This window comes from Hibiscus syriacus, unplaced genomic scaffold (genome assembly GCF_006381635.1).
Source record: "Hibiscus syriacus cultivar Baekdansim isolate YM2019G1 unplaced genomic scaffold, ASM638163v2 tig00112107_pilon, whole genome shotgun sequence".
Lineage (NCBI taxonomy): Eukaryota > Viridiplantae > Streptophyta > Magnoliopsida > Malvales > Malvaceae > Hibiscus > Hibiscus syriacus.
In genome coordinates this window covers 104925-129720 of record NW_024063254.1, presented here as the reverse complement: position 1 = coordinate 129720, position 24796 = coordinate 104925, and the positions used below count along the sequence as shown (strand labels likewise).

At 33.9% G+C, this 24796-nt stretch overlaps 3 protein-coding genes, 1 non-coding gene and 2 pseudogenes across 4 annotated transcripts; 3 read left to right on the top strand and 3 right to left on the bottom strand.

Annotated features, from left to right (window-relative positions):
• The first annotated feature begins 1791 nt into the window (after positions 1-1791).
• LOC120174486 lies at positions 1792-3143 on the top strand (annotated as a pseudogene).
• A 3157-nt stretch (positions 3144-6300) lies between these two features.
• LOC120174460 (NAP1-related protein 1-like) lies at positions 6301-10840 on the bottom strand. The gene is made up of 10 exons (XM_039181299.1): positions 10523-10840; positions 9546-9668; positions 9392-9442; positions 9139-9210; positions 8869-8979; positions 8710-8771; positions 7731-7791; positions 7576-7632; positions 7452-7487; positions 6301-6697 (listed from the first exon to the last, which is right to left on the bottom strand). Exons 1-10 carry the CDS (start codon positions 10649-10651, stop codon positions 6626-6628), a joined length of 774 nt encoding a protein of 257 aa, XP_039037230.1. The 5' UTR covers positions 10652-10840; the 3' UTR covers positions 6301-6625.
• Positions 10841-15357: 4517 nt separating this feature from the next.
• LOC120174457 (protein PHYTOCHROME KINASE SUBSTRATE 3-like) lies at positions 15358-16872 on the bottom strand. Its single transcript, XM_039181297.1, has one exon. The coding sequence runs from the start codon at positions 16787-16789 to the stop codon at positions 15707-15709; it is 1083 nt and encodes a 360-aa protein (XP_039037228.1). The 5' UTR covers positions 16790-16872; the 3' UTR covers positions 15358-15706.
• Positions 16873-18443: 1571 nt separating this feature from the next.
• On the top strand, positions 18444-20891 carry LOC120174453 (putative pentatricopeptide repeat-containing protein At1g74580). Its single transcript, XM_039181294.1, has one exon. The coding sequence runs from the start codon at positions 18528-18530 to the stop codon at positions 20805-20807; it is 2280 nt and encodes a 759-aa protein (XP_039037225.1). The 5' UTR covers positions 18444-18527; the 3' UTR covers positions 20808-20891.
• Positions 20892-21465: 574 nt separating this feature from the next.
• LOC120174465 lies at positions 21466-24378 on the bottom strand (annotated as a pseudogene).
• TRNAL-CAG lies at positions 24339-24419 on the top strand. The gene has a single exon. It is a non-coding gene; the product is annotated as a tRNA-Leu (tRNA).
• Positions 24420-24796: the final 377 nt, after the last annotated feature.

The following is a 24796-nucleotide window of genomic DNA, read 5'->3' as shown; positions in this document are numbered from 1 at the left end:
TAAGAATCGGAAGAACAACAGAAAAAGAAGATAATAATAATAATAATAATAATAATAATAATAATAATAATAATAATAATAATGTCACTGAGTTCGTTTATGCTCAATCAAGCACACCAAAACTACCCAAAACAAATCCAATGTATTGATACTAAATTTAGTTTTGATATGTGAAAAATGAAACTCAACATAAAAAGTATCGATATCATACTCAGATTCTTAATTTTTCTTTAAATTTAGGTGGCCATATAATTTATCTTTAATTATATATATATATATATTATAAATAACACATAAAAAATTAATATATTTTCTTAAAATAATTAATCAGATGTTGCGATGTCAACAAACTTAACGATTGTTAGTATATTTAACAGTGAATACAATTTTAAAAACTTATTTCATCATAACATTTTATATACATATTCATTTTATTTCAAGTTCAAATAAAAAATTACTTGATTTTTAGTATAATGAACACTTATGTGATGTTTAAACCAAGAAAATCAAAACAAGAAAACGAATATAATTAGCCAAGAAAATCAAAGATAATACATGTTCATAATTTTTTTAATTTATTAACAACACATATATCGTACAAATATTACTACTCAAACTTTAAAAAAATAATCTTCTATTTTATCATCGAGGCTACTTAATGAGTTACTGTAACTATAATGTTGAAATTGGCATACATTGATTGAATCATCCATAGCGAGGATAATTTATGAGAGCCTTAAAGGAGCTTCCAAGATCCAACTAAAAAAATGATAGCCAGATTTGGCACCAGAAAGCCTACCGACTAGCTTCATCATTGCACATTTCCCTCTGTTTTCAGGTGAATTAACCCATTTACCGGCAGGCTTTTTTAGTTTTCACCATCAACATCATTTAAGGGAAATCTAAATTAATCAGTTAATAATTAACTTTTAATCCCTACTTAAAAAAAAACTACTTTGTTCACATGCATTTCAGACGATCCAAGGGATTTTATCAGCAAACAAAGTCTTAGTCCAAAGTGATTGCTTTTAATTGTCCTTAATCAGCAAAAGGGGGCCAAAGAATTGATCAAAGATATGATTTTTAGGTTTTGGTAAACCCAGCAATTGGATAGAGAGGAATCCCAGAGTGCACCCAAAACAAAGGTTGAGAACCAAAGGCAAAGGCCAAAGGCAAATTGAAATGATTACATGAATGAGATTAGGGTCGCCTTTTGATAAAATTTTAGGGTAAATTATATATTTAGTTATCCAACTATCACTTTTATTTTGTTTTGATCCCTCAACTATTCTTTTATAAAATCATGTCTAACGTTATATTTTAATTTTATTTTGATCACTCAACATTAAAAAATTAACGTTAATAATGATGTGTTTTCTATAAGATAATATCACATCATCGTTAAAAAATTATCAAATTAACAGTTCTGTTTATTTTAATAAAAAATATCAAAACATAATATTAAATGTGATTTTAAAAAATAATAAAATAATTAGAACGAAACTACTAAAATAGGTAGTTATCATAAATCTTTTATAATATTTTTGACATGGGATGGGGTCACCATTGTCTTTATGGATTGAATGACAAAAAAGGGCACCCTCACGTGGAATCTGAACCAATGTGTCTGTCAGTCCAACCACATTAACATTACCCCACATTATATTTACTTTTTATTTATATAAAAAAACAAACACACAACCATATGATATAATTCTCAAAGGGAATTCCAGGCCAAAATTAAACTAATCAAAAACTATCTGTCGTCGTCATCACAACAAGTACTCTTTCATAAAGAAAAAGGAAGCGCATTAGAGAAAACACCTGTATTATACTACTTTCATGGTATCATGGAAGGAGGAGGTAATGATGGTAATCAACTCCACCACGGCCAAAGCCACCAGCTTTACTACCTACAGCACCACCAGAACCGCCCTACTTTTCCATTCCAATTGCTGGAGAAGAAAGAAGAAGATAATAGCCAGCATTGTTCCTCCCTTACTTTCCCTTCCATGGCACCTTCCTCTTCCTCTGCAGATCAACCTAACACAAACAGTTCCATTTCGACCTTTCAAATCTTGCCGGAACCTCCCAAGAAACCACCTCCTAAACGTACTTCGACCAAGGACCGACACACCAAGGTCGAGGGACGCGGTCGTAGGATCCGCATGCCGGCTCTTTGTGCCGCTAGGGTTTTCCAACTCACCCGTGAACTAGGCAACAAATCCGATGGAGAAACGATCGAGTGGCTACTCCAACAAGCTGAACCGGCTGTGATTGCCGCCACGGGTACCGGCACTATCCCAGCAAATTTCACCTCCCTCAATGTCTCCCTCCGTAGCTCGGGCTCCAGTATGTCGGTTCCTTCTCAGTTTCGTTCCTCGGGTTTCAACTCCAACTTCTCTATGCAACAACGCCGGAGTTTTTTCCCCGGAATCGGAATCGAAACGGCCCCGACATTCCTTAACTTCCAACCCAGTACCACCGGTAGTAGTAACTTGAACTTCATGTTCCCTACCAAGCAAGAGTTGCGTGACAACGATGGTACTTCATTGGAAAATATATCAGACACTGAAGGTGTTCTAGGAAGGAAAAGAAGACCGGAGCAAGATTTATCTTCACAACATCAAATGGGAAGTTGCTTGTTGCAGTCGACCACGGCGGCGAGTCATACTCAGATTCCGGCGAATTTTTGGATGGTTACTAATCCTAGTAATCAAATTATGAGCGGTGATCCTATATGGACGTTTCCAACGGTTAATAACAGTGGTTTGTATAGGGGCACTATGTCTAGTGGGTTGCATAATTTCATGAACTTTCCAACGCCAATGGCATTGTTGTCAGGTCAACAATTGGGTTCAGGCGGCGCTGCAAGTGGTGATGGTGGCATAAATGAAGGGCATTTGAATATGTTAGCCGGGTTCAATCCTTATCGGCAAGTGTCGGAACCGGCATATCGGAGTCACAAGCGAGCGGGTCACATTCACATCATGGCGGAGTCGATGGCGGCGATGATCGACATGATACAACTAGTCATCACTCGTAGAGATAATCATCATCATCACCATCACCATGCATCATCCCTTTGCTTCTTTTGATTGGTTGTGTAATTTGACGTGTAACACACGTGAGGTTTGATTGCTCTTTGGAAAATAAATGTTTCATTTTATTTATTATTCCAACAAAAGAAAGAATTTATCACATTATGTTTGTGCCATTGTCCGGACTTAACACTAAATCCAATCTTATATTGTTCATAATGACGTCATATAATAAGTTAAGTTGTCTCTTGTTCTCATATGTAATGAGGTAAGGGGAAGGTAAGATAATAGGCTGCCCCTAACTCTAGGTTAAGAGCAACTTTCGTAGGAGACCTCCGAATTATGAAATGCCCTCTATGAGACTCGATCATTATCAGATAAAATTACCCTTACCGTATGGTAAGCATTATCCTACCTGCTAACGAGCTACTGATTTTCTTTCTTTTTTCAGTTATTTTATCTCCTTTTCCTTCCTGCGGTGAAGGGGCCACAAAGTTCGTGCAGTAATGACAGACAGTGAAGAGATGAAAATAAAGCTGACCGTTCGCTACATTGAAAACATTTTGGGTAGTTGAATTTGTAAATTTGATTTGAAATTTTATATAATTAAGTAAAATAAATATTCCAGCTATATAATGGGATAACACTTAGACGTGGTGAATATTTTAAATTAGGGTAAACTACACATTTAGTACTTAAATTATCACTTTTATTTTATTTTAATATTTAAATATTATTTTTTTCAAAATCATATTTAATGTTATATTTAGTCCAGTGGCCAATCTATTGCTCTTTCAGCCTCAGGATGTGGGTTCAAGCCCCCATTCTTTGTAAATTTTCATAAAATTTAGGTATTAAAATGGGGAAAATAGTAATAATTTTAGCTATTGAGTGAATTTTAGTAGGTAACTTTTATATGTTCAAATTATTTAATTATTTAATATTTAAATTAAAAGATGCTAAATATTTAAATATATTTAATCTCACGTCTAATATTTATACTAATAAGGATATTAATTGAATTAAATATAATTAATTAATGCATATCGATCTTATAATTGTCTCACTTTTTATATTGTGATCTGACATAAGATATGAAGTTCTGATCAATACAGTAAGTAATTCAACACGTGACATCTAATTTAATTAGGGAAATTATTTTATCCGATTTCAACAAATTTTGATTCGATCTAATTTTATAAGATCATTTTTTTCAAAAAAAATTGAGTTCGAGTTAGATCGAATTTTGTTAAGAGTAATATCAGGTCTAGCTAAGTTCGAATTTAAGGTAAAAAAAAATCACTCCGACATAAGATAATGATATAATTATTTTCTATACTTTTAGAAACAAATTCTATAATATTCATTTATCTATATATTTTTTAATTAACACTCTATTTTATCAAATAATTTTTTTAATATTTATGTCAAATCAATGAGTTTTCTCTCTAAAATTTACATCGAAATTTAAATCAAATTAAACATCTTTAAATTTAAATCAAATTAAATATTGAATAAAAGATGTAACACTCGAACTAACCTTACCTATTACCGTCCCTAAATTTAGTTAAACATTCATGAAGGCAAATGTTTTCAAAACATAAATGTAAACATATATATATATATGCCGGAAGTTGGAGATGCCAATTTAGGCTGCTGCTGAAACAACAGACAAACAATCTTTAGCGAAGATTGGAAACATGTTTATGATGGATGGATCGCTTTTGATTTGACTTGTTATCGATGACAATAAAATCCTATTCTCATATGCAATAAGGATAGGGTAGTAGGCTGCCCCCAACGCCAGGTTGAGAGCAGCTTCCGTGGAAGACCTCCGGCAGCTAGAAAATTAAAAATAAAGATAAAATGTAATGCATGTATAAATAAATAAATAAATAAATACATAGTTGAACACTCTTCATATGCAGTCTTCGTATACGCGTCTGTAATTAGAAGTAATCCATGCAAATAAATCTCTGCGTAAAAATATCTGCATATAGACAGAAACGTAAGACCCAACTAAATTTAAAAAGATAAAACATGAAGAGAATGATACACAGAAGTCAACGATAGCAAGCTACGAGAAATAAATGAAGTCAAAAGGGTTAAAACCTAAATTAAGGCAATACTACTCCGCTACCCTAATTCTAAGACTTCATAAATTCCAATGAGAAAAAACGTATGAATTCCAATGACTTGCTATCCGCCGGCTAATTTGGATGCTCTTCTTTCATATTTTCAATTCTAAACTATATTTTTTATACTACGTTGAATTCTAAACTATAAGAATAGTCATTCTGTTTCAGTTTTATTCTTTTTTAAGCATTCTTTTTTTTATATAAAAAATATGTTTTAATCATCTATTTCTACCAATTTATTTATTTTCAATTCTAAACTATATTTTTTATACTACGTTGAATTCTAAACTATAAGAATAGTCATTCTGTTTCAGTTTTATTCTTTTTTAAGCATTCTTTTTTTATATAAAAAATATGTTTTAATCATCTATTTTTAACAATTTATTTATTTTAATCATCAAGTCACTAATTTCAACCAATTTAATGATATAAAATGTTAGTACACAGAACTAAGTTCTAATTTCATCTTTAAACTTTAAATAAAATATTAATTTAACCCTTAAATTTTAAACAAAATATAAATTTGATCCTTAAATCCGATCAAAATCTCATATTAACAATTATTGCTCACCAACGTTGTCGATCACTAGGGGTTGTCATCGGCCTTAGATGATCTTTAAACCTTAAAATTTTTATCCACTCATTCTCGACCTCTTGGAAGTGGATCCAATGTCCATTTCATCAGAAAATGCCATGAAACCTATCAATCTCACTCAAATTAGCTCAAGGACAAACAACCAATTCCAAAGCCAAACATGAATATCAAGTTCAATTTTCCAAATAAACAAGCTTAATCCAGCCTAATTGAATCCGGATCTTGCATCAAATTTTGTATTGAATTTTTTTATAATTTGAGCTCGACTCACCTTACTAATGACTTCCATGACTCGTCATCTTCTCCGAAGATATCGGTTTCAGATGATCAGGCATTTACAAATCGTCCATTGAATGGAGACATACTAATGGAGGAACAGAGACGCATATCTTAGTTAAATCTCTAATGGTTCTAATTTCACTCATCACATTGACCCATCATCAAATAATCTTCAAATATTGGGGCCTGTGGGTAAAGGAACAGTTTTGGAACAAAGCACAGAAACTTCTAATCTTTTTGGACACGCAAAAAAAAAACTTGATCACACATACATATTATAAAGCAAAGTATAGATTATAGACCAGCGCATGCCAGATCAGTTCATGTCACCATGGGGGAGGAAACCAGAAAAACAAAAACATACAAAATGATTAAGAAAAAGGTAAACGACAGATCAAACCAAAGAGAAAAAAGGGAAAATCAAACCTACGCTGGCAATAATGCCAGTTGCTTATCCAGCAGAGAAAGCTACCTTAAAAATGGTTATCCTCCCCATAACCTTAGCAACTTTACATAAGTTTACTTGATCGCAAAGCAAGCAACTACTATATAACTAGAGGCCAGACGTTACTTCAGTTATCATCTTCACCATCATCATCGTCCTCGTCATCTTGATCATCGTCGTCATCAGTGTCATCTTTTCCCTGTCAACGGAAATGAGATAGAGGAGAAACAAGTTTGGCCTGTAAGTAAAGGTTCGGTCGTAATTATACTATTCCCCTTAAACATGCTTACTGCAGACTTTAGGAAAGCTTGCTATCAGCATACACATATTCACTCAAATTGTGAGAAAATACATCTCAGATGCTTTCAAATCACCACAAAATCCGTATAGATACTGCAACCTCTTCCATAACTATATGATTATAAGAACAACCAGTTATACCAATGAATACTTTAACCACATACACAAGTTTGAAGTCCAAATGCAGGTAAAACAAAGCAAATTCATGCTGCATGCTCTAGCGAGTACATCTCACACAAATGTCACCATACCTCACAACCACCCCAGAAAAAGAAAATGAGCAATTAAATCCTCATCAGCATATACTTCGAAGTAAAAGGATTACTCCTTTCCAAGCATTCGATAAACCCTTAAAACCCTAGTAATCAACATCTATTTTCACATTTTTGTTATTAGCAATTCATGATTCAACAGATGAATTTACATTTTAACTACAAGCAAAACTCCAATAAGCATGTTCTCCAAACATATCTATAATGAAGATGGAACAAAATACTCATTCTTTGTTGGAAAATATACCAAAAAAGTTAAAATAAAGACCACAAAACCAACAGCATCCCATTATCATGAAAAGGGAACATCCTAGAACAAATGGGTACAGGAAAAGTATGAATTAAGTTTTTGAAAGAAATAGGGGGAAGGTGATGATATACCTCTTCATCACCATCAAAATCTTCTTCATCAGCATCCTGCATTAAGTTACGAAAAAATTAACAAGGGAAGCAAAAGATGATCTTAAGTTAATGGTATAAATCAAAACCAGGGGAAGGAAATTACATTGTTGAAATATGCAAGGGGATTGGGCCATAAATCCTCCTTGATAATCTCTGCCACCTGTAGTGTTTATCAAGTGAAGGATTAGACCGGCTCTTTAACAAAATAAGAAATGAAGGAAAAACTACATACATGCGGCGCATGCATATAGAGTTTACCTCATCATGAATTTCATCCATGTCATCTTTCTGTTGAGCATCAGTAAACCAGCTAAAGAAGCTGTGCATTCACGTGTAATAATTTTAGTATAATATATAGATGATTTGCACAGTACATGAAAGAGGGTAAATCAAATACAAGACAATGGCATAAGTGACCCAAACTTTACAGAACAGCAAATTCCTAGCATGTTAGAAGTTAAAAAGAAAGTAAAAATGATGTATAAATACATACTATTTATAATCACAATACAAAATAAGTGAATAATTGCCAAGAAATTGCAATAAATAAAACTTTACTAGAAAATATGTAATGCATGTGTAATCTTAATTTCTCTGCACTAAAAAAGGAAACTCAATCTGCCAAGGTTTGGCTCTATATAACAAAAGGAAGATGACTCATGAAAAAAACTAACCCTAAGTTTAGATTGTACAAACACAAGGGAAAGTAAGGGAAAATAAGATCTTTTCCCTTGTTTGTATAAAAAAAATTCATTTAAGCAAGGGAAAGGAAAGAGAGTTGAATATCCTTTATTTTCCCTTGAAATCCTCAGTTTTTAGTTACCCCAATTTGGGAAAAAGCTACGGAAATGAAAAGAAATATTTTAAAAGACATGAAATATTCATTTTACCCTTCAACTTTCACATCAATTATTTTATAAAAGGGTATAATTGAAAAAATCATTAAAATAATTCATTTCCTTTCCAGTGTTTAACCAAAGTTTGTAAAAATTCCTTAACTTTCCTTTCCCTTGCGAATATTAAATATCCAAACAAAATTTACATAGATCATTTCCTTTCCTTTACAATTATTTATCCAGTGTATAATATTCTTATAAGATGCTAGGCTGAAGTTCAATAAATTTATTGAGAAAAGAAAAATGAAGTGACTACATTACAGAGAAACTAATCTCAGGTTTTATGTGACCTATGTCCTCAGACTGGGGAAACAATATATTGATGGATATGATAAACAAACCTTTCTTCAGCAAACTGGCGCTTGTTTCCTTTCTTCTCATGATCAACTCCATTTGGCAAGCCCTTAACATTTAGAAAACTAATTTAACATAATAACCAAGGGAAACAAATAACAAGAAGATGTCAGATGAATTGACATGATAAGAGAAGAAACCCTCACCATGCCTTCTTTCCACTTGATTTTGGTGGCAACAATCTTGGTTCCTTCATCAAGGAAGGTAAAGGTCTTCGTAAGTTTCGGATCTTCAAAGTATGGATTGGGATCGAAGTTCTGAAAAGATATAATAACAGTTGTCAACAAATTGTGATGACTGATTAGACCATGATTAAATGTTTCTTGTACCAAAAGTGGAATGCAATAAAAAGAAATCAAGTGCAACTTCAGTTACTTACAGACAAAGATAAGAAAAGGAAAAATAAATGAACTTACAAATGTAATGGAGTAGCCAGATTTCAGATCCTTAAAATCCTCCACTTCAAGTGAGCTAATATACTTGAATATCTATCAAGAAACAAAAGGTTGAAAATAAGAAGAATGAATGAATAAGAAAGCAATTAACTAGAATATATCAGGTAAATCCAGAACACTTCTTAATAAATAAATAAATGGAACCAAAAATAAATTTAGCAAAATAATAGAAGTGCAGAACCAGTTTCAGTTTGGGAAAGAAGTGATATTAAACCTTCTGATCCTCTTCATTCAAAAGTTCACCAAGAGCAGGATGACTCAAAAACTGTACATAAAGAACAAAAGTCAACTAAAACCCTTCTTCTCAACATGGAGACAGCCTTAAAGAAAAAATCCCTAAACTTATAGGAAAGATTAGAACCACTTACAGCTGTTAACCAGAAATCAGGTATCGACGTAATCTTCTCATTCCGCTTATCATAAATTGGCTTGCGTATTTCATTGTACTTCTGCTCCACTTCCAAAACTTTCTCACTCGCCTCCTCATTGATCTACAAAATACCAAAAAAGAAACAAAAATTTAAAAATAGAAATACCATGTATAACCATTTACCACCTATAAATAAGCTCAAAGAAAACATATCCAACTTAAATCACCTCTGCAATAAGACATAATATCCTAAAGTAAACCCCTACAACAATGTGTTGAACGACTCTTTAAATCAAGTGGAAGAGAACAATTATGGGACTCAAGCTTTTTGCAATGTAGTGAAATGCGATGCAGAACATAAAATTGACTTAGGAGGCTGATCAGGTATAGAAATTGACAATCCAGTTTTACACCTCTACAATAAGACAAAAGTGTAAAGAAACCCCCGCCCCCAACAAAAACTGTTTATCTAAGCGAAGGAGACACTTAACACATGGAAGAGAATAATCAAGGGACTCAAGCTTCCTACCAAAAAAATGCAGAACATAAATACGACATAGGGAGCCGATCAAATACAGAAATTAACAACCCGCATTAACACCTTCTCCGCAACAAGACATGATACCCAAAAGTGACCTCTCAAAAAACGTGTTTAAGAAAGCAAGTGGACACTTAAACTCGTAGAAGGAAACAATTAAGCTAGTCCACAATAATTCAGATAGATCCAGCATACAAAGTTGATCAGGTACGGCAATTAATAATCAAAGAAACAGTTATAAACATTAATTTCATTGACGCACAATTGTTATTACAGAAAATTAAATACATGCACAGTTAAAATCATCCCATATAAACACGAGAAAATCCAAAATTTTCCTGCATAATTCTTCAAATTTCTCATAAACCATAAACAAAGAGTGAAAAATCATGAACGGGTATATAACTGAAAGTGAAATGAGAATGAGAAAATTGGACCTTCTCGAGCTCGTCTTGTATCTCTTGAAGCTTCTCGATGGAAAGAATGAGGTCTCCATCGATTTGTTCAGATTTCTCTTCTTCTCCCTTCTCTGCTACTTTCATCTTCTTTCCTTTGTCTGCCACCATTTTGTTTTCTTTCTTACAGACAAACAATGAAAAATCAAAACCCTAACCTAAAAATTGCCTATTTCGCTCTGTTGTCTCTAAAACCCTAATATTTTCCCCTCTCCTTTGATATCGACGAGGGAGAACAGTGCGAGAGCGAGAGGACAAAATGCTAGGGTTTTGAGAGTTTGTATCTGCTCCATAAGGGAATATTTTGGGATATATGATGGATCAATAGGACTATGACAGCTGGAAAATAATGGCACTATTGTCATTTGCATGACGAAATTTAAGGGTAGTTTTGAAAATTCGATGATAGAGATTCTCCATACTTTGTCCTCCATGTTTGGATATACAATAGTATCTTCTTCACGTCTTCGGGAAGGCTTAAGGTCTTTAAGGGTAAGTAATTTAATATCGTTAAAATAAAGTTTTGAGTTTGAGTTTTTATTTATACAAAAAAAAATTGTAGGAAACTCACCCACTAATCAAAGTCATATATGCGATGTAAGTCGGTCCAGATTAGTCAATGTAAAACCTTGAAACTGGGTAAACAATAAAAAATAATTTTTAAATTCAGGGTTATTGTTACACTATTTCATGGAAAATGCTTCGATTATTTATCGATATCCAAAGACACATAAATTATTCTTTGAATCTTTATGTTGATTTCTAAAATTTTTATCAGGTTTATGTCTATACTACATACAATTCGTGGAAGATGTTGGGTTTTCTATGTCTTTCTAAAAATGTCGTATCTTTCATACTTCTTCTTAAAAATGTCAGGTGATTCTCTTGATTTTTATTGGTATTTTAGCATTCATACTGGAAGTGTTTAAAAATATTTGATCCGTCAATCCATAAACACAGTTTAAAATTATCGGATATTTTAGAGAAAAATGCTTGAATTTATGGAACGAGTATCTGACCCACTATTTTTCATGGGTTTATGAATTGAACCCGGATCACAAAATTACCCTTAAATGGGTATCCAATTGTTCAATTCTCTTTTATTTTATTATTATTTTTATTTTAAATTAATTTTTTATTCTCAATTTTAAAATTATTTTACCCTATTATTCTAAATTATTATACATTTAATATTCTCGAGTATTTCTTAAATTATTTATTTTAACCTCAAAACATTCTAAACTTAGTTATGCTTCTTTAATTTTATTATACAGACTAGGATTTCTTACCGGAAAACTCCATTGCAAGGGGGTTTAAAATAAATGTTGATGCTGCATTGTGTGAAACGCGGAAATCAGGAGGTGTGGGAGTTTTCTACACTCGAATGTCATCAGCAGTTTAAAGAAAAAGAATAAACTTCGGTCACTCGAATGTTGATGCCCGTCCAGCTCAGTTGGTAAGAGCGCAAGGTTCTTAACCTTGTGGTAGTGGGATCGAGTCTCACGGTAGCTAATTCATAATTTTGACTGTCGGAGGTCTCCCACGAAAGCTGCTCTCAACCTGACGTTAGGGGCAGCTTACTATCCTACCTCCCCTTACCTCATTACATATGAGAATAGGGTCAGCTAATTTAATGTCTGCAATATCTCATTTGTTCATAGACAGGCAAGCCTGGATTGTACGGAAGCCTGATCATGTATTCATATTGCTCTAATTTCGGACTATATTCATTGTTGTTGAATGGAGCGATTTCATCTTTCTAACAAAATATTGAAAAATCAATCTCTAAATTACACACACGTATATATAAATTTTAAATCTAATTATACCTAGAGGAAACATGAAAGGATACTCTAGAAGAAAGAATGACAATACTCATAGTATGTCTAGAACTCATGACCTAAAAGAATATGAGAGAACAAATATAAGTGACCTGATCAACCGACTAAATGTAGATGTCCATCTCTAAATTATATCTTGTTTTATTTAAATAACTATTTTTTCATAAATGATACATAAATTATAGTTTATTATCCTAACTAATAAAAATGTGACATGTTATATGTTAGAATTGATGAAGCTCAATTGAACAACTGAAAAAGTGTCAAGAGATGATGAATTAACCTTTTGAAAATTTGTGTATGGAGTAAAAAGAGATAGATAATTTGCACAATGATTTATAGTGGTTCAACTTATAAACCAAATCTACATCCATTGTCTTAGCTCCACACTAAGGATTTTCTAACAAATTCACCAATTTGTTATTTATTTTTCTCGGCTCAAGAGTAACATTTACAAAACCCTTAGTTTTTCAATGGTTAAACTATAACAATTTCCCTTTTACAAAGGTTGAAAGATGTAAACAAGAAAATCTCACAAATGTAGGTGTTTACAATAATTAAACTCATTAGAGAGGCAAATTAAAGATTTGCAATGAGCTAAAACACATATGTACAAGAGAAAAGGAAAATAAAGAGTGAAAGAGTTTTTCTCTTGATCTATAATGCTTGGATAGGTGTTGTAATCTTCTTCAGGTGTTCTCAACTTGTTTTTATATGTTGGAATGAGTTTGTGGCCGTTTCTAGCTGTTGGGGATGAATTTTCTGCAAAAACAAAACTACCTAGAACAGGGAGTATCGATTCTCCTTTAATGAGTATCGGTACTACCTTTGCAATATTTAAATAATCTAGCTGTTAAGACCGTTGGGCTCGATCAATATCGATACTAGGGTTCATGGTATCGATATTACTGTGTAAAGTAGTATCGGTACCTCTTGAGTATCGGTACCAATTTTGCATTCTGAAATTTGAACACATATAAAACTAGTAGTATCGATACTACCAAGAGAGTATCGATAATTCTCTTACATTTGGTAACGATACCACATGAACAATATCGATACTGTTCATGTAGTATCGGTACTGTAAGAACAATACCGATACTGCTTACCCATAAAACTGTTTTGTGTTCAAATTCTAATTTTAATGGACTTTGAATTATTTTTGAAAACTTTGAACAAATTCAATTAAGTCCAAAAAATTTACCCTAAAATTATTATATCAAAATATAGGTTCAACATTATATATTTTAGTTACAATTGAAATGTCAAATAAGATATTTCTTATTAATATGTCACGTCGTCCTGATAACAATATTTAACTGTTGGTGTTAATTTCTAATAAAATCCAAATTTTGATGCTCATTTTATGACTTTTGAAAGTATAGTAATTTAAAAAATTATTTTAATAAAATTTATTAAATATTTATAATTTTATTTTTTATGTCTATAATGTATATCAATATATGATATTAATATTATATATAAATATATGTGCGGTTCATTATAAAAGTATCTATCGTAATAAATTATCTTAAAAGAAAATAAATTAATTTATTAATTTTTTATTACGAATAAATATATTTGATCGGTTTGTCAAACTGCTCATCTTTGTTTCTTCATGTTCTCTTAGGTTATAAGATCTATACTCACTAGAAGCAATCATCTACCTTTCCTTAGAGTCTCAAACATCCAAACGACATTACAACTTCGGGAAGATGTCTTAACGATACAGCGACTTCTCCTTAGGCTTTAATTGCATGCATACCCGACAGTTGATAATGATACAATATTACTAAAGTCGTTGACTGATCTATGCATCTTCGATCTTCCAAGAATCCTCGTATCGTTTGAACATTTTTTAATATACATGATAACATTCACACTAAATAAATAATAATAATTTCCAACATCTTATATAATGGATTTTTTTTCCACCACATCAGTTCACCAATTTTGCCGGAAAAACATATAACTGGGTCAATCTTGACGGTTCAAGTAAACCGTCTTATGTCTTTTGAGTTGAAGACATTCAGTAACTATATGCAATGGGCCTTCGATCTGTTTGTAATGTTGTGCTTCTCCGACAACACCTTTGTCTGTGTTCTCTTCTTATCAGTTTACGCTGATGTTAGGACTAGAGAACAACAGTGACATGTTTCTCAACCCTTATCTTTTATCTCAACAGTGACATGTTTTTTAAACCCACACACTGCTTAAGATAATGTTGATATTTTAAGAACGGATGTGATAGACAACCCCTCATTCCCTCTAATCTCATGTGCATTTATAGTGTAATATCCTCATTTCATAATCTCATCATAAATTCGAATTCATGACGATTAATAAACATGTATATATATTTGATACATATATAATAATTGTATATGTTTAAATAGTATCATTTAGTGTTGTTTTTCCTTAAGATCATAAATTCAAGTAATTATGTTTATATAGTGTGTGGACAATATTAATGGTTAAAAAAGATTGTAAACGGATATTACTATGTAATTATCACATATTATTAAAAAATAAAACATATTATTTATATTTGATAAGAAACATGTCATTGTGGGCAACATTCTTGGTAGTTTTGATTATTAAATTTGAAAACACCATTGAAGCTTCCATCTTTCCATTGTACCCACAAAATGGACAAGTAGAAAGAGACAGTTTGGTGATGATATGGCCACATTTTTCGACCTTGTGGCGACTTTTCATCCTATTGTTTGCAAAGCAATGTTTGAAAACAACAAGACATCAAGCAATTGTCAAAAATTCCAAATCTTAAGCTGCTAGGAAATGGCTGAATCATTTTTTTATAATAGTACCAGGTGATTATATGATAATATTTGTTTATAATTTTCTTAATTTATTGCCAACGTATATACATTCTACGACATAAAATAAATGCCCACTTTCTCCGATGCTCGTGTCCTCTTGCTTTTGGATCTTTGAGTTCCGAAATGGAGGAATCAAATGTCAATGCAAAGCTCAATGTTTTGATAAAGCTCCCAAAACATGAATGTCCCCATGGTTGAAAATCATGATAACAATAATGGAAACTTAAGTGATTGGACAAAGTTCGGTCTATTTTCCTAGCAAAATTCAGATTCTCCTCTTGTGTTCCCACGCTGTTGTGCATTTTTGTGACACGACATTATATGGACCATTGTTGTTCAACTTTCCGGCGAGACACAATCAGTACGTCGAAAGGGCTATATACATGCAAATATTCTTGATGAGGAATTACATAACGAAAAAGGAAAACTTTTGTTCATATAGAAAACATTCTTCACCTAGCTTCTTCCTTGATCACCATTGATTTTTACGGAAATAGTTTGTTAAGATCTATGGTGTTCGGACTCTTCATTTTTTCTTTTCGTGTGTGAGCTGTTTCGGCGATCATGGCTGCTTTGTGACTCCTGCACCCCAATATCCCACCTGATCGACTTCTCTGTGCCTCTTTGGTGGTGTTGGCCACTCTACTGACTGTTTTCGATTTCCTTTTGTCATAATCCGAAACAAACGAGCAGTCCGCTGCTCCGGCAGTGACGACGCTCCATTTGACGCTGGTCTCACTCGGTGCATATGGTGACATGCAGCTAGACTTGCCATCGGACGCTAGAGCATCGCCATATATGTTATCGATCTCAAATAGATCAGAACTACAATTACTCTCGACATCATCGTTCGCCCGACTGCTTCTCGGAGCAGTCGGGGCATTCGGGATGGCATCCCAAGTTAACATCGAGAATTTCCTCTCGAGGTTCTTGGTTACATCCCCTTTCTTCATCGCGGTGGATCCGAACACTTCGAGTGATTTCCTTGGATCATCAAACTGTGTTTCGAGTTTCGGAAAACACGCTTCTCTGTTAGATCGAACACTCCTCTGATGAAACACATCTTTCACTTGAATCAATTTCCTTCTCACTTCTTTAGCATGAACCCTTCCACGATCAACGTTAATTTGATCGACGTGAACAGATTTCCCATTGGAACAAGACCCGGTGCAGCTAAGATTAGAGAAAAAACTCCTTCCATCAACCCTTTTTTCCTTGTTCAAGGATCGATCCCTCATGAAACTTCGTAACAAAACACTTTGACTACTCCAACTCGCTTCGGAACTCGCACTCGGTGTCCCGGGCCGCCACCGTGAACCCATCTGGCGCTGCCGGTCATCCTCGTCGTCGTTGATGTCACCGAGTTTCGTATCGAAGTGTTTTTCAGCTCCGAAGACTCTAATTTCACCCACCGGGCTCTTATTTCTTTGTAATCGTCCAATGGCAACCTGGGGATGCTTAATCCCAGGCTCTGCAAACTTATGCACAAAGATCTCTTCGGCGGTGCTAAGGTAAGAAGAAAAGGAGACCTCACCGGGAGTGGTGTGTTTCTTCTTCTGGCCATCCATAATCTCAAGTTTGGAGGAGATTTAAAGGTTTGGGCACAGGTAGGAAAGATAGCAGAGATACTGATTACCAAGAGCTTTGGTTGTTAATGCCAGAGAAGAAGGGGAGATCGCTTGGCTTCTTAAGAAGCATATATGCTGATTATCATGAGGTCCTACTTGCCTCAGGCTTTAATTGACCATTCATATTTCATCACTTTTTTAAGGATAAACTACACATTTAGTACCTAAATTAAAAAAAATATTGATGTATATTATTTTATGGTGATACTAAATTTAAACGTCAACATCACTGTTAAGTTTTTAACGACAAGATATCATAATAAAATTTAAACTAAACGTTAGTATACTTTTAAAAAAATAAAATTTAAATACCAAAACGAAATAAAAATAATAATTTAAATACTAAATGTATAGTTTACCCTTTTTAATTAGGGAATATGTTGGATGAAAAAAGTAATTATAAATTATTTAAAATATTTTAGAGAAATAGAAGAATGCTATCACGAACCGTCGATAACTGTATATAACTTTATTTCAATTGTTTTGTTATAACTTCGAGACTAAATTATAAGAAAATAAAAGTATAAAGATTAAGACATAAAATTTTAAAATTACACATATCAAATCTTTATAAAAAATAATATATTTCTATAAAAATCAAATTCAAGTTCAGTGGATTAAAAAAGAATAAAGTAAAAATGTAAAATTATTAATAAAAATTTAAAATCAAAAGTTAAAAAAAAAGTTTAAATATAAAAATATTTACATCTATAATCATAATTAGAGATGGATATTTAAATATTATTGAAATTAAATAAAAATATTGTTCTCATTTTCATTATGTTGAAAAATCCATAATTTCAACTGTTTTTCTTAAAACCAGACAGCCAATGTCTAATTTTGATTTTTTAGTATTAAGAAATATATTTTATAATTGAAATCGAATAACATGTTTTATATATAATTTTACCCCTTGATTAAGTGGTAAAATTATTTGTCCTTTTTTCAGAGAGAAGAAAATGGGTTGTGGAGATATGGATTTGAACCCACGCCCTTTCGGACCAGAACCTTAATCTTGGCGCCTTAGACCAACTCGGCCATCTCCACCGTCCATTGTTGAATGTATCTATGTTTTATCTTTGCTTTGTTTTCTGTAAAATGCTAACATGGAAAGAGAAGCAGTGTTCCCGCTGCCCTTTCCCCCTTGTTTTTGTAAAACCCTAAAAAATAAAACACCACGGCAATCCGAGTTGGAGTTGAATTTCTTCTGGGATGTTTCGGGCATAGCAAATGCAGCAACTTTTTTTTGGGGGGCATTTGCAGGTATCCTTTTTCCTCTAATGCTCTGTTTCAATTTTTTGTTAGTCTATGCTAATATGAAGTGGTTATGGCACTGCCGCTTTTGTTTGTTTCCTGGGGAAAATGGGAGAAAAGAATAGAAATTTGTGAACCCATTTGCTTATTTTACTTGTTTCAAATGTTATGCAATATTCAGCTTAAAGAAATTCCATCTACTGCCGATCGTTTAACTTTAGAGCTTTTCATTACTGAAAAGAGTTGATCTAATTTTGAATTGGGTTTTTCAAATTGCAAATTGATGATCATATCCTTTTGTGCTATTTTTCTTGTTTTAGGATAATCCGAAGCTCTATGTGAAAGGCAGAGCTAAACACCTTCAAATGTTAATTGGTTTAATGGGGTTGAATATGATTATATTGTGTTAGATTTTCGTTTCGGAATGAGTCCTGCTTTGCTTCCTAAACATGTAGCTGCAGTTTTGAAATATCAAAGGGATCCACTCAAAGCGCTTCAAATGTTCAATGCAGTAAAGAAAGAAGATGGATTCAAGCACACTTTGGTAACCTATAAGTGCATGGTTGACAAGCTTGGGTTTCATGGGGAATTCGAGTCTATGGAGAAAGTACTGCTAGAGATGAGACTGAATGTCGATAACAGTCTCCTCGAAGGAGTTTATATCGGGTGCATGAGAAATTATGGACGCAAACAGAAAGTTCAAGAAGCTATCGATGTGTTTGAGAGGATGGATTTTTATAATTGCGAGCCGACGTTTCTATCTTATAATGCAATCATGAATGTTTTGGTTGAACACGGATATTTCAACCAGGCACACAAGGTGTATATGAGAATGAGAGATAAAGGGATTGTTCCCGATGTGTACACTTTCACGATTAGGATAAAGTCGTTTTGTAGGACGAAGAGGCCTCATGCTGCTTTGAGGCTTCTAAGAAACATGCCTATGCAAGGTTGTGAGATAAATGCAGCTGCTTATTGTACTGTAGTAGGAGGGTTTTTTGAAGAGAACCATCACACTGAAGCATGTGAGTTATTTGATGAGATGCTTAACCTCGGAATTTCTCCAAATATCACTACATTTAATAAACTTTTACACATTCTCTGCAAGAATGGTAATGTTCGAGAAAGTAAAAAGCTGCTGAATAAGGTGATAAAGAGGGGAGTATCTCCAAATTTGTTTACAATCAATATCTTTATCCAAGGGCTTTGCAAAAAAGGAGCACTTAATGAGGCCATTAGTTTATTGAATGGTGTGGCTGAGGAAGGTATGAAACCAGATGTTGTTACATACAATACCTTAATATGTGGCTTGTGTAAGAGTGCCAAGGTTGCAGAAGCCGAAATATTTTTGCATAAAATGGTGAACGAAGGTCTGAAGCCGGATGGTTTTGCCTACAATTCTGTCATTGATGGATATTCCAAATTGGGCATGATACAAAATACGGATAATATTCTCAATGATGCAATTTTCAAGGGTTTTATTCCTGATGAGTTCACCTATTGTTCCTTAATTAATGGGTTATGCCGGGATGGTGAGACAGACCGTGCTTTGGCTGTATTTAATGAGGCTTTGGGGAAAGGATTAAAGCCTAATATTATTATGTATAACACTCTTATCAAAGGGTTGTCTTTGCAGGGACTCATTTTGCAAGCCTTGCAGCTGATGAATGAGATGTTGGGAAATGGTTGCAGTCCCAACATATGGACTTACAATATAGTTATAAATGGATTATGCAAGATGGGATGTGTCTCTGATGCTAATAATTTGCTGAATGATGCTATCATGAAAGGTTACCTTCCTGACATTTTTACGTTTAATACGTTGATCGATGGATACTGTAAGCAGTTGAAAGTGGAGAATGCAGTCGAGATTCTGAATCAAATGTGGAGCTATGGTGTTATTCCTGATGTGATCACATATAACTCGGTGCTGAATGGCCTCTGCAAAACTTCCAAGTCCGAAGATGTCATGGAAACTTTTAAAACCATGATGGAGAAAGGGTGTGTTCCCAATATAATCACCTACAATATACTTATTGAGAGCCTTTGTAAAGCTCGTAAAGTTAACGAAGCAATGAACTTGCTGGAGGAAATAGAAAATAAGGGTCTTTCTCCTGATATTGTCAGTTTTGGTACGCTGATCCATGGATTTTGCAGTAACGGAGACCTGGACGGAGCTTATCAGCTGTTTAGAAAAATGGAACAAAGATACAAGGTTTGTCATACAACGGCGACGTACAATATTATGATTAATGCCTTTTCTGAGAAGCTAAAGATTAATATGGCTGAAAAGCTTTTCCATGAAATGGGTGAAAATGGTTGTATCCCAGACAATTACACTTATCGTGTCATGGTTGATGGCTTCTGCAAAACAGGAAGAGTCGATTCGGGTTATGATTTCCTTCTGGAAAAAGTTGAGAAAGGGTTCCTTCCATCTTCAACAACATTCGGACGGGTTATAAACTGTCTTTGCGTAGAGAATAAAGTTCATAATGCAGTTGGTCTGATCCACCTGATGGTAAAAAAGGGCATAGTTCCTGAGACTGTGAACACCATCTTTGAGTCAGATAAGAAGGAAATTGCAGCTCCTAAGATGGTTGTAGAAGATTTGTTGAAAAGGGGACATATAACTTATTATGCATATGATCTTCTTCATGATGGAGTTAGAGATAAGAAGCTACTAAAGAAGCTTCAAAGTAGGTAATATCATATGATTTATATAGGGGGTTGTATATTATTGCTGATTTGAACCATAAAATTTTTAAAATGTTTTTAAACCATATTGAAGTAAATGATTACACTTTAAACAGTTTATAGCCTTGAAGTTGAAGATAGAGGTTTGCTCCCGGCAGCTTAGCATGTGCTGTTGTAGCTATTGCCTCAGTTTCGAGTTGAAAATGTAACCTTCATTTTGAACTATGAGAGTCTTTCTCCATGATGTGATCTGTCAACACACACAAATTAACTTTTGAAGGAATTGTGGACAGATGATAGCATGATAATGAGTCTATGTTACTTCAACTCTTTATTTTTCTTGAAATATTCGTGTCAATGCATATTCGGATATAGGTATATAATCCACCAAAAACCTTCTAATACATGAAAATCTTTGTAAAAAATATTAGCATGTCTATGTTGGACACATAATCATAACTTGCATTCACATTCTAGTTACAAAAAGATCAAGTACATATAAGACCATAAGACCAATGTATAAAAATTATTTAAAGTAGAAAGTTGATTTCAAAATATAAATTGGCATACCTTTACTAGAGTGCAAGAAAGGCATGTTCCTTGTCCAAGAAAGCAAGCTCCAGTTTCTTGAAAATGGGTCAATTCCTGGGAAAGTATGGAACTTCAGCTCAAATAGCACGAAACAACCCAACATAGAATAGAAAGTGATCTGCATCAAAATTCACATAGAACTCCGACCGCCGTTCCTTCCTCGCACCACTTCCCTCCATCAAGCTTCTGATCTCTAGGACTCCTTCCCACTGACCTATGTCAGCACAGATATTAGATAAGGAAACATAAGCTCCAGAATTACAAGGTTGTAACTCGATGAACTTCTTTGCTGCCAGCCTGCCGAACATCTTCATGTACTTTAAAAGCAGCAAGTAGCGTTCCCCATATGAAGGCATCAGGTTCAATAGGCATATTGTTTAAAAACTTTCCCATCCTCTCTCAGTTTCCCAGACCGACCGAGAATATCAACCATGCAGGCATGGTGTTGGTAATTAGGTTGAATTCCGTAGTCTTCTGCCATTGAGTTTAGATAGTAGTAACCTTCTTCAGTCAGTCCACTATGACTACAGGCAGTCCACTATGACTACAGGCAGATAAAACCTTAATGAAAGTTACCGAGTCAGGGCTGATTCCTTCTTTCTTCATGAGCTCAAAGATTCTTATGACCTCTAAACCTTTTCCATGCTGCGCATAGCTTGAGATCATAGCTGTCCAACCTACTAAATCAGGTTTAGCAATCTCGTTGAATACATTTTCACAATCTTTAATGCTCCCACATTCAGAGTACATTGTAACAAGTGAACTTCCAACAGAAACTTCTGAAACTAAGCCCATTTTTACGGCAAGTGCATGCAGTTGAGTCCCAATGCCTGATTCATTTGTTAATGCACAGGCCCCAAGGACGGGTGAAAGTGTATAAGAGTTTACAGCCAAATTAGACTTCATCATAGCACAAAAAAGCAACACTGCCTCTTGAACTAAACCACTTTGTGCATACCCAGAAATCAAGGACGAGTATGATACAAGATCTTTTGGGACAAGCATGTCAAATACCTTTCTTGCTAATCGTATTGCTCTGTATTTTGAGTATACAGTTACAAGTGTGCTACAAATAAGTGTTTCATTGCCAAGACCTGCACAGATTGCATACCCATGAATTTCCTTGCCTTTACGCAGAGAATAAAGAGATGAACATGCAGAAAGAATTGCAGATAGAGTTATTTTATCAGGTCTGATGCCTTCGGATTTCATATCTCTGAACATTTGAACAGCTTCTTCTGCATAGCCATGTTCTGTAAACCCAGCGATCATTGAAGCCCATGAAATATTGTCATGGACAGGCATACTCCGGAATACCTTTAATGAGTCTTCTAAACTACCACATTTTGATTGCATTGTGAAAAGAGAAGTCTCAACAGAAAGATTGAAGATCAACCCGGTTTTAATAATGTAACAGTGCATCTGCCTCCCCAGTTTTATACATTTTATCACACTTAAGACACTAGAAGTACAAGACTTATCTGGTCTTGCACCCTCCTTTAATATTCTCCTTAATAATTCAATTACGTGGTGAGAACTATGTTTCTGAGGAAAAGAAGAAATCAACACAGCTAATGTATCTGCTGGAATCCTCAGGCTTTCCATCTCTTTAAACACTATGTTAGCCATATTAGTGAATCCTATTTTCGAATACATATTGACTAACGCAGCTTGTATCACTGAAAGCATAAAAAATCCACACTTTATAATCCACGAATGGATTTGCGTAGCCTCTTCAATCATGTTTAGTTTAGCACAAGCAGAAATTACAGCGGTAGCGGTATAGCTGTTTATTTCCACATTTGTATATCTCATTTCTTTAAAAAGCTCAAGGGCATTGACACAATCACCCTTCTGCACAAATCCAGAAATTATAGCAGTCCAAGAAGCAACGTTTAGCATAGGCATCCATGAGAATGTCTTCACGGCTTCATCCATGTGTCCACACTTGACATACAAGTCAATCAAGGTAGTTCCCACAAAGACATCTTCAACGCCACATTTAACGATCCATCCATGAACTTCTTTTCCGATCTCAACCTCATTAAGTGCAGCACAAGCTGTCAAAACACTCGAGAAGGTAAAACTGTTAGGCATCAAAAACTGCTTTCTCATTTGAACAAGAAGATCAAAAGCAACCCAATTTTCTTCATTCTTAACAGCTGCAGATATAATAGCATTCCGACATACCACATTCTCACAAGTCGAAACGTCATAAAACACCCTCAAAGCATCCCGTAAGGCACGGCATTTTGAGAACAAATCAATCATTCCAGTACAAACGTATCCATTCGAAAAGAACCCATTTTTCATCTTAACTGAATAAACCTGCTTGCCGAACCTAGTACTATGCATAGAAACACAAGCCGAAAGCACACTTCTATAACTAATCTCATCGGGTTCCGAACCTGAAGGCCACATTTTTCGAAACCATAACCAAGAACTCTCAAACAACCTGTTGTAATTGAACCCATAGATCATAGTATTCCATGAAGTTACGGTTGGTTCGGGCATTTCATCAAACAGTTTAACAGCTTGTTCCATTGAACCACATTTACAGAGCCCATCAAGCAAAATATTTGTAACAATGATATTGGATTGAAGTTTTGATGTTTTAAGCCAATGGGCATGTAAAAATTTGGGGCTTTTGATAGAAGAGAGTATTGATCTTCTGTCATCAATGAAAAGGTTAGAAGCATTAGAGAAAGTTGGATTTGTCTCATCATTTTCTACACTGCAAATGGATGAGGCTTCAATGGAAGCTAGAGTTGATATACATTCATGACAAGTGCAATAGATCTGGGTATGAACTTGTTTATGGAAAAGAGAACGCATTTCATTGGATGAATCTACAGATATTACTTCTTTGATCTTCTGAGACTATACTTTAGGAAGGAAAATAAAAACTTAAAAGCTATATAAAATATTACAGCAAAAAGAAGCATCTAAAGTCAAGATGGCCGAGTTGGTCTAAGGCGCCAGTTTCAGGTACTGGTCCGAAAGGGCATGGGTTCGAATCCCATTCTTGACAATAAAAATTAATTTTTTTTTGAATGAATGAATTATTCCGTGGTCATTTTATCAACAACCTCAATGATTTTGTGTATTTTTATACATAAAATATTAATTTTATATAATTTTTACAATTTATTATCACCATCATCTATGAACACCATTTGAAATTTATATATTACATTCACATAATTATTTTTATCCAGTACGAAATAAATAAATAAATTTATTTAAATGTAAACGATTGAATCAAAACTAAAGACAATAAAATTTTATATGTAACTACAACAAATCAAAATTCATTTATAAATTTAATATCTATCCCTTTTATTAAATATAGCTTCAACATTAATCTCTGTTACTCAAATTTAAGTGACCCCTGAAAATGGATAACTT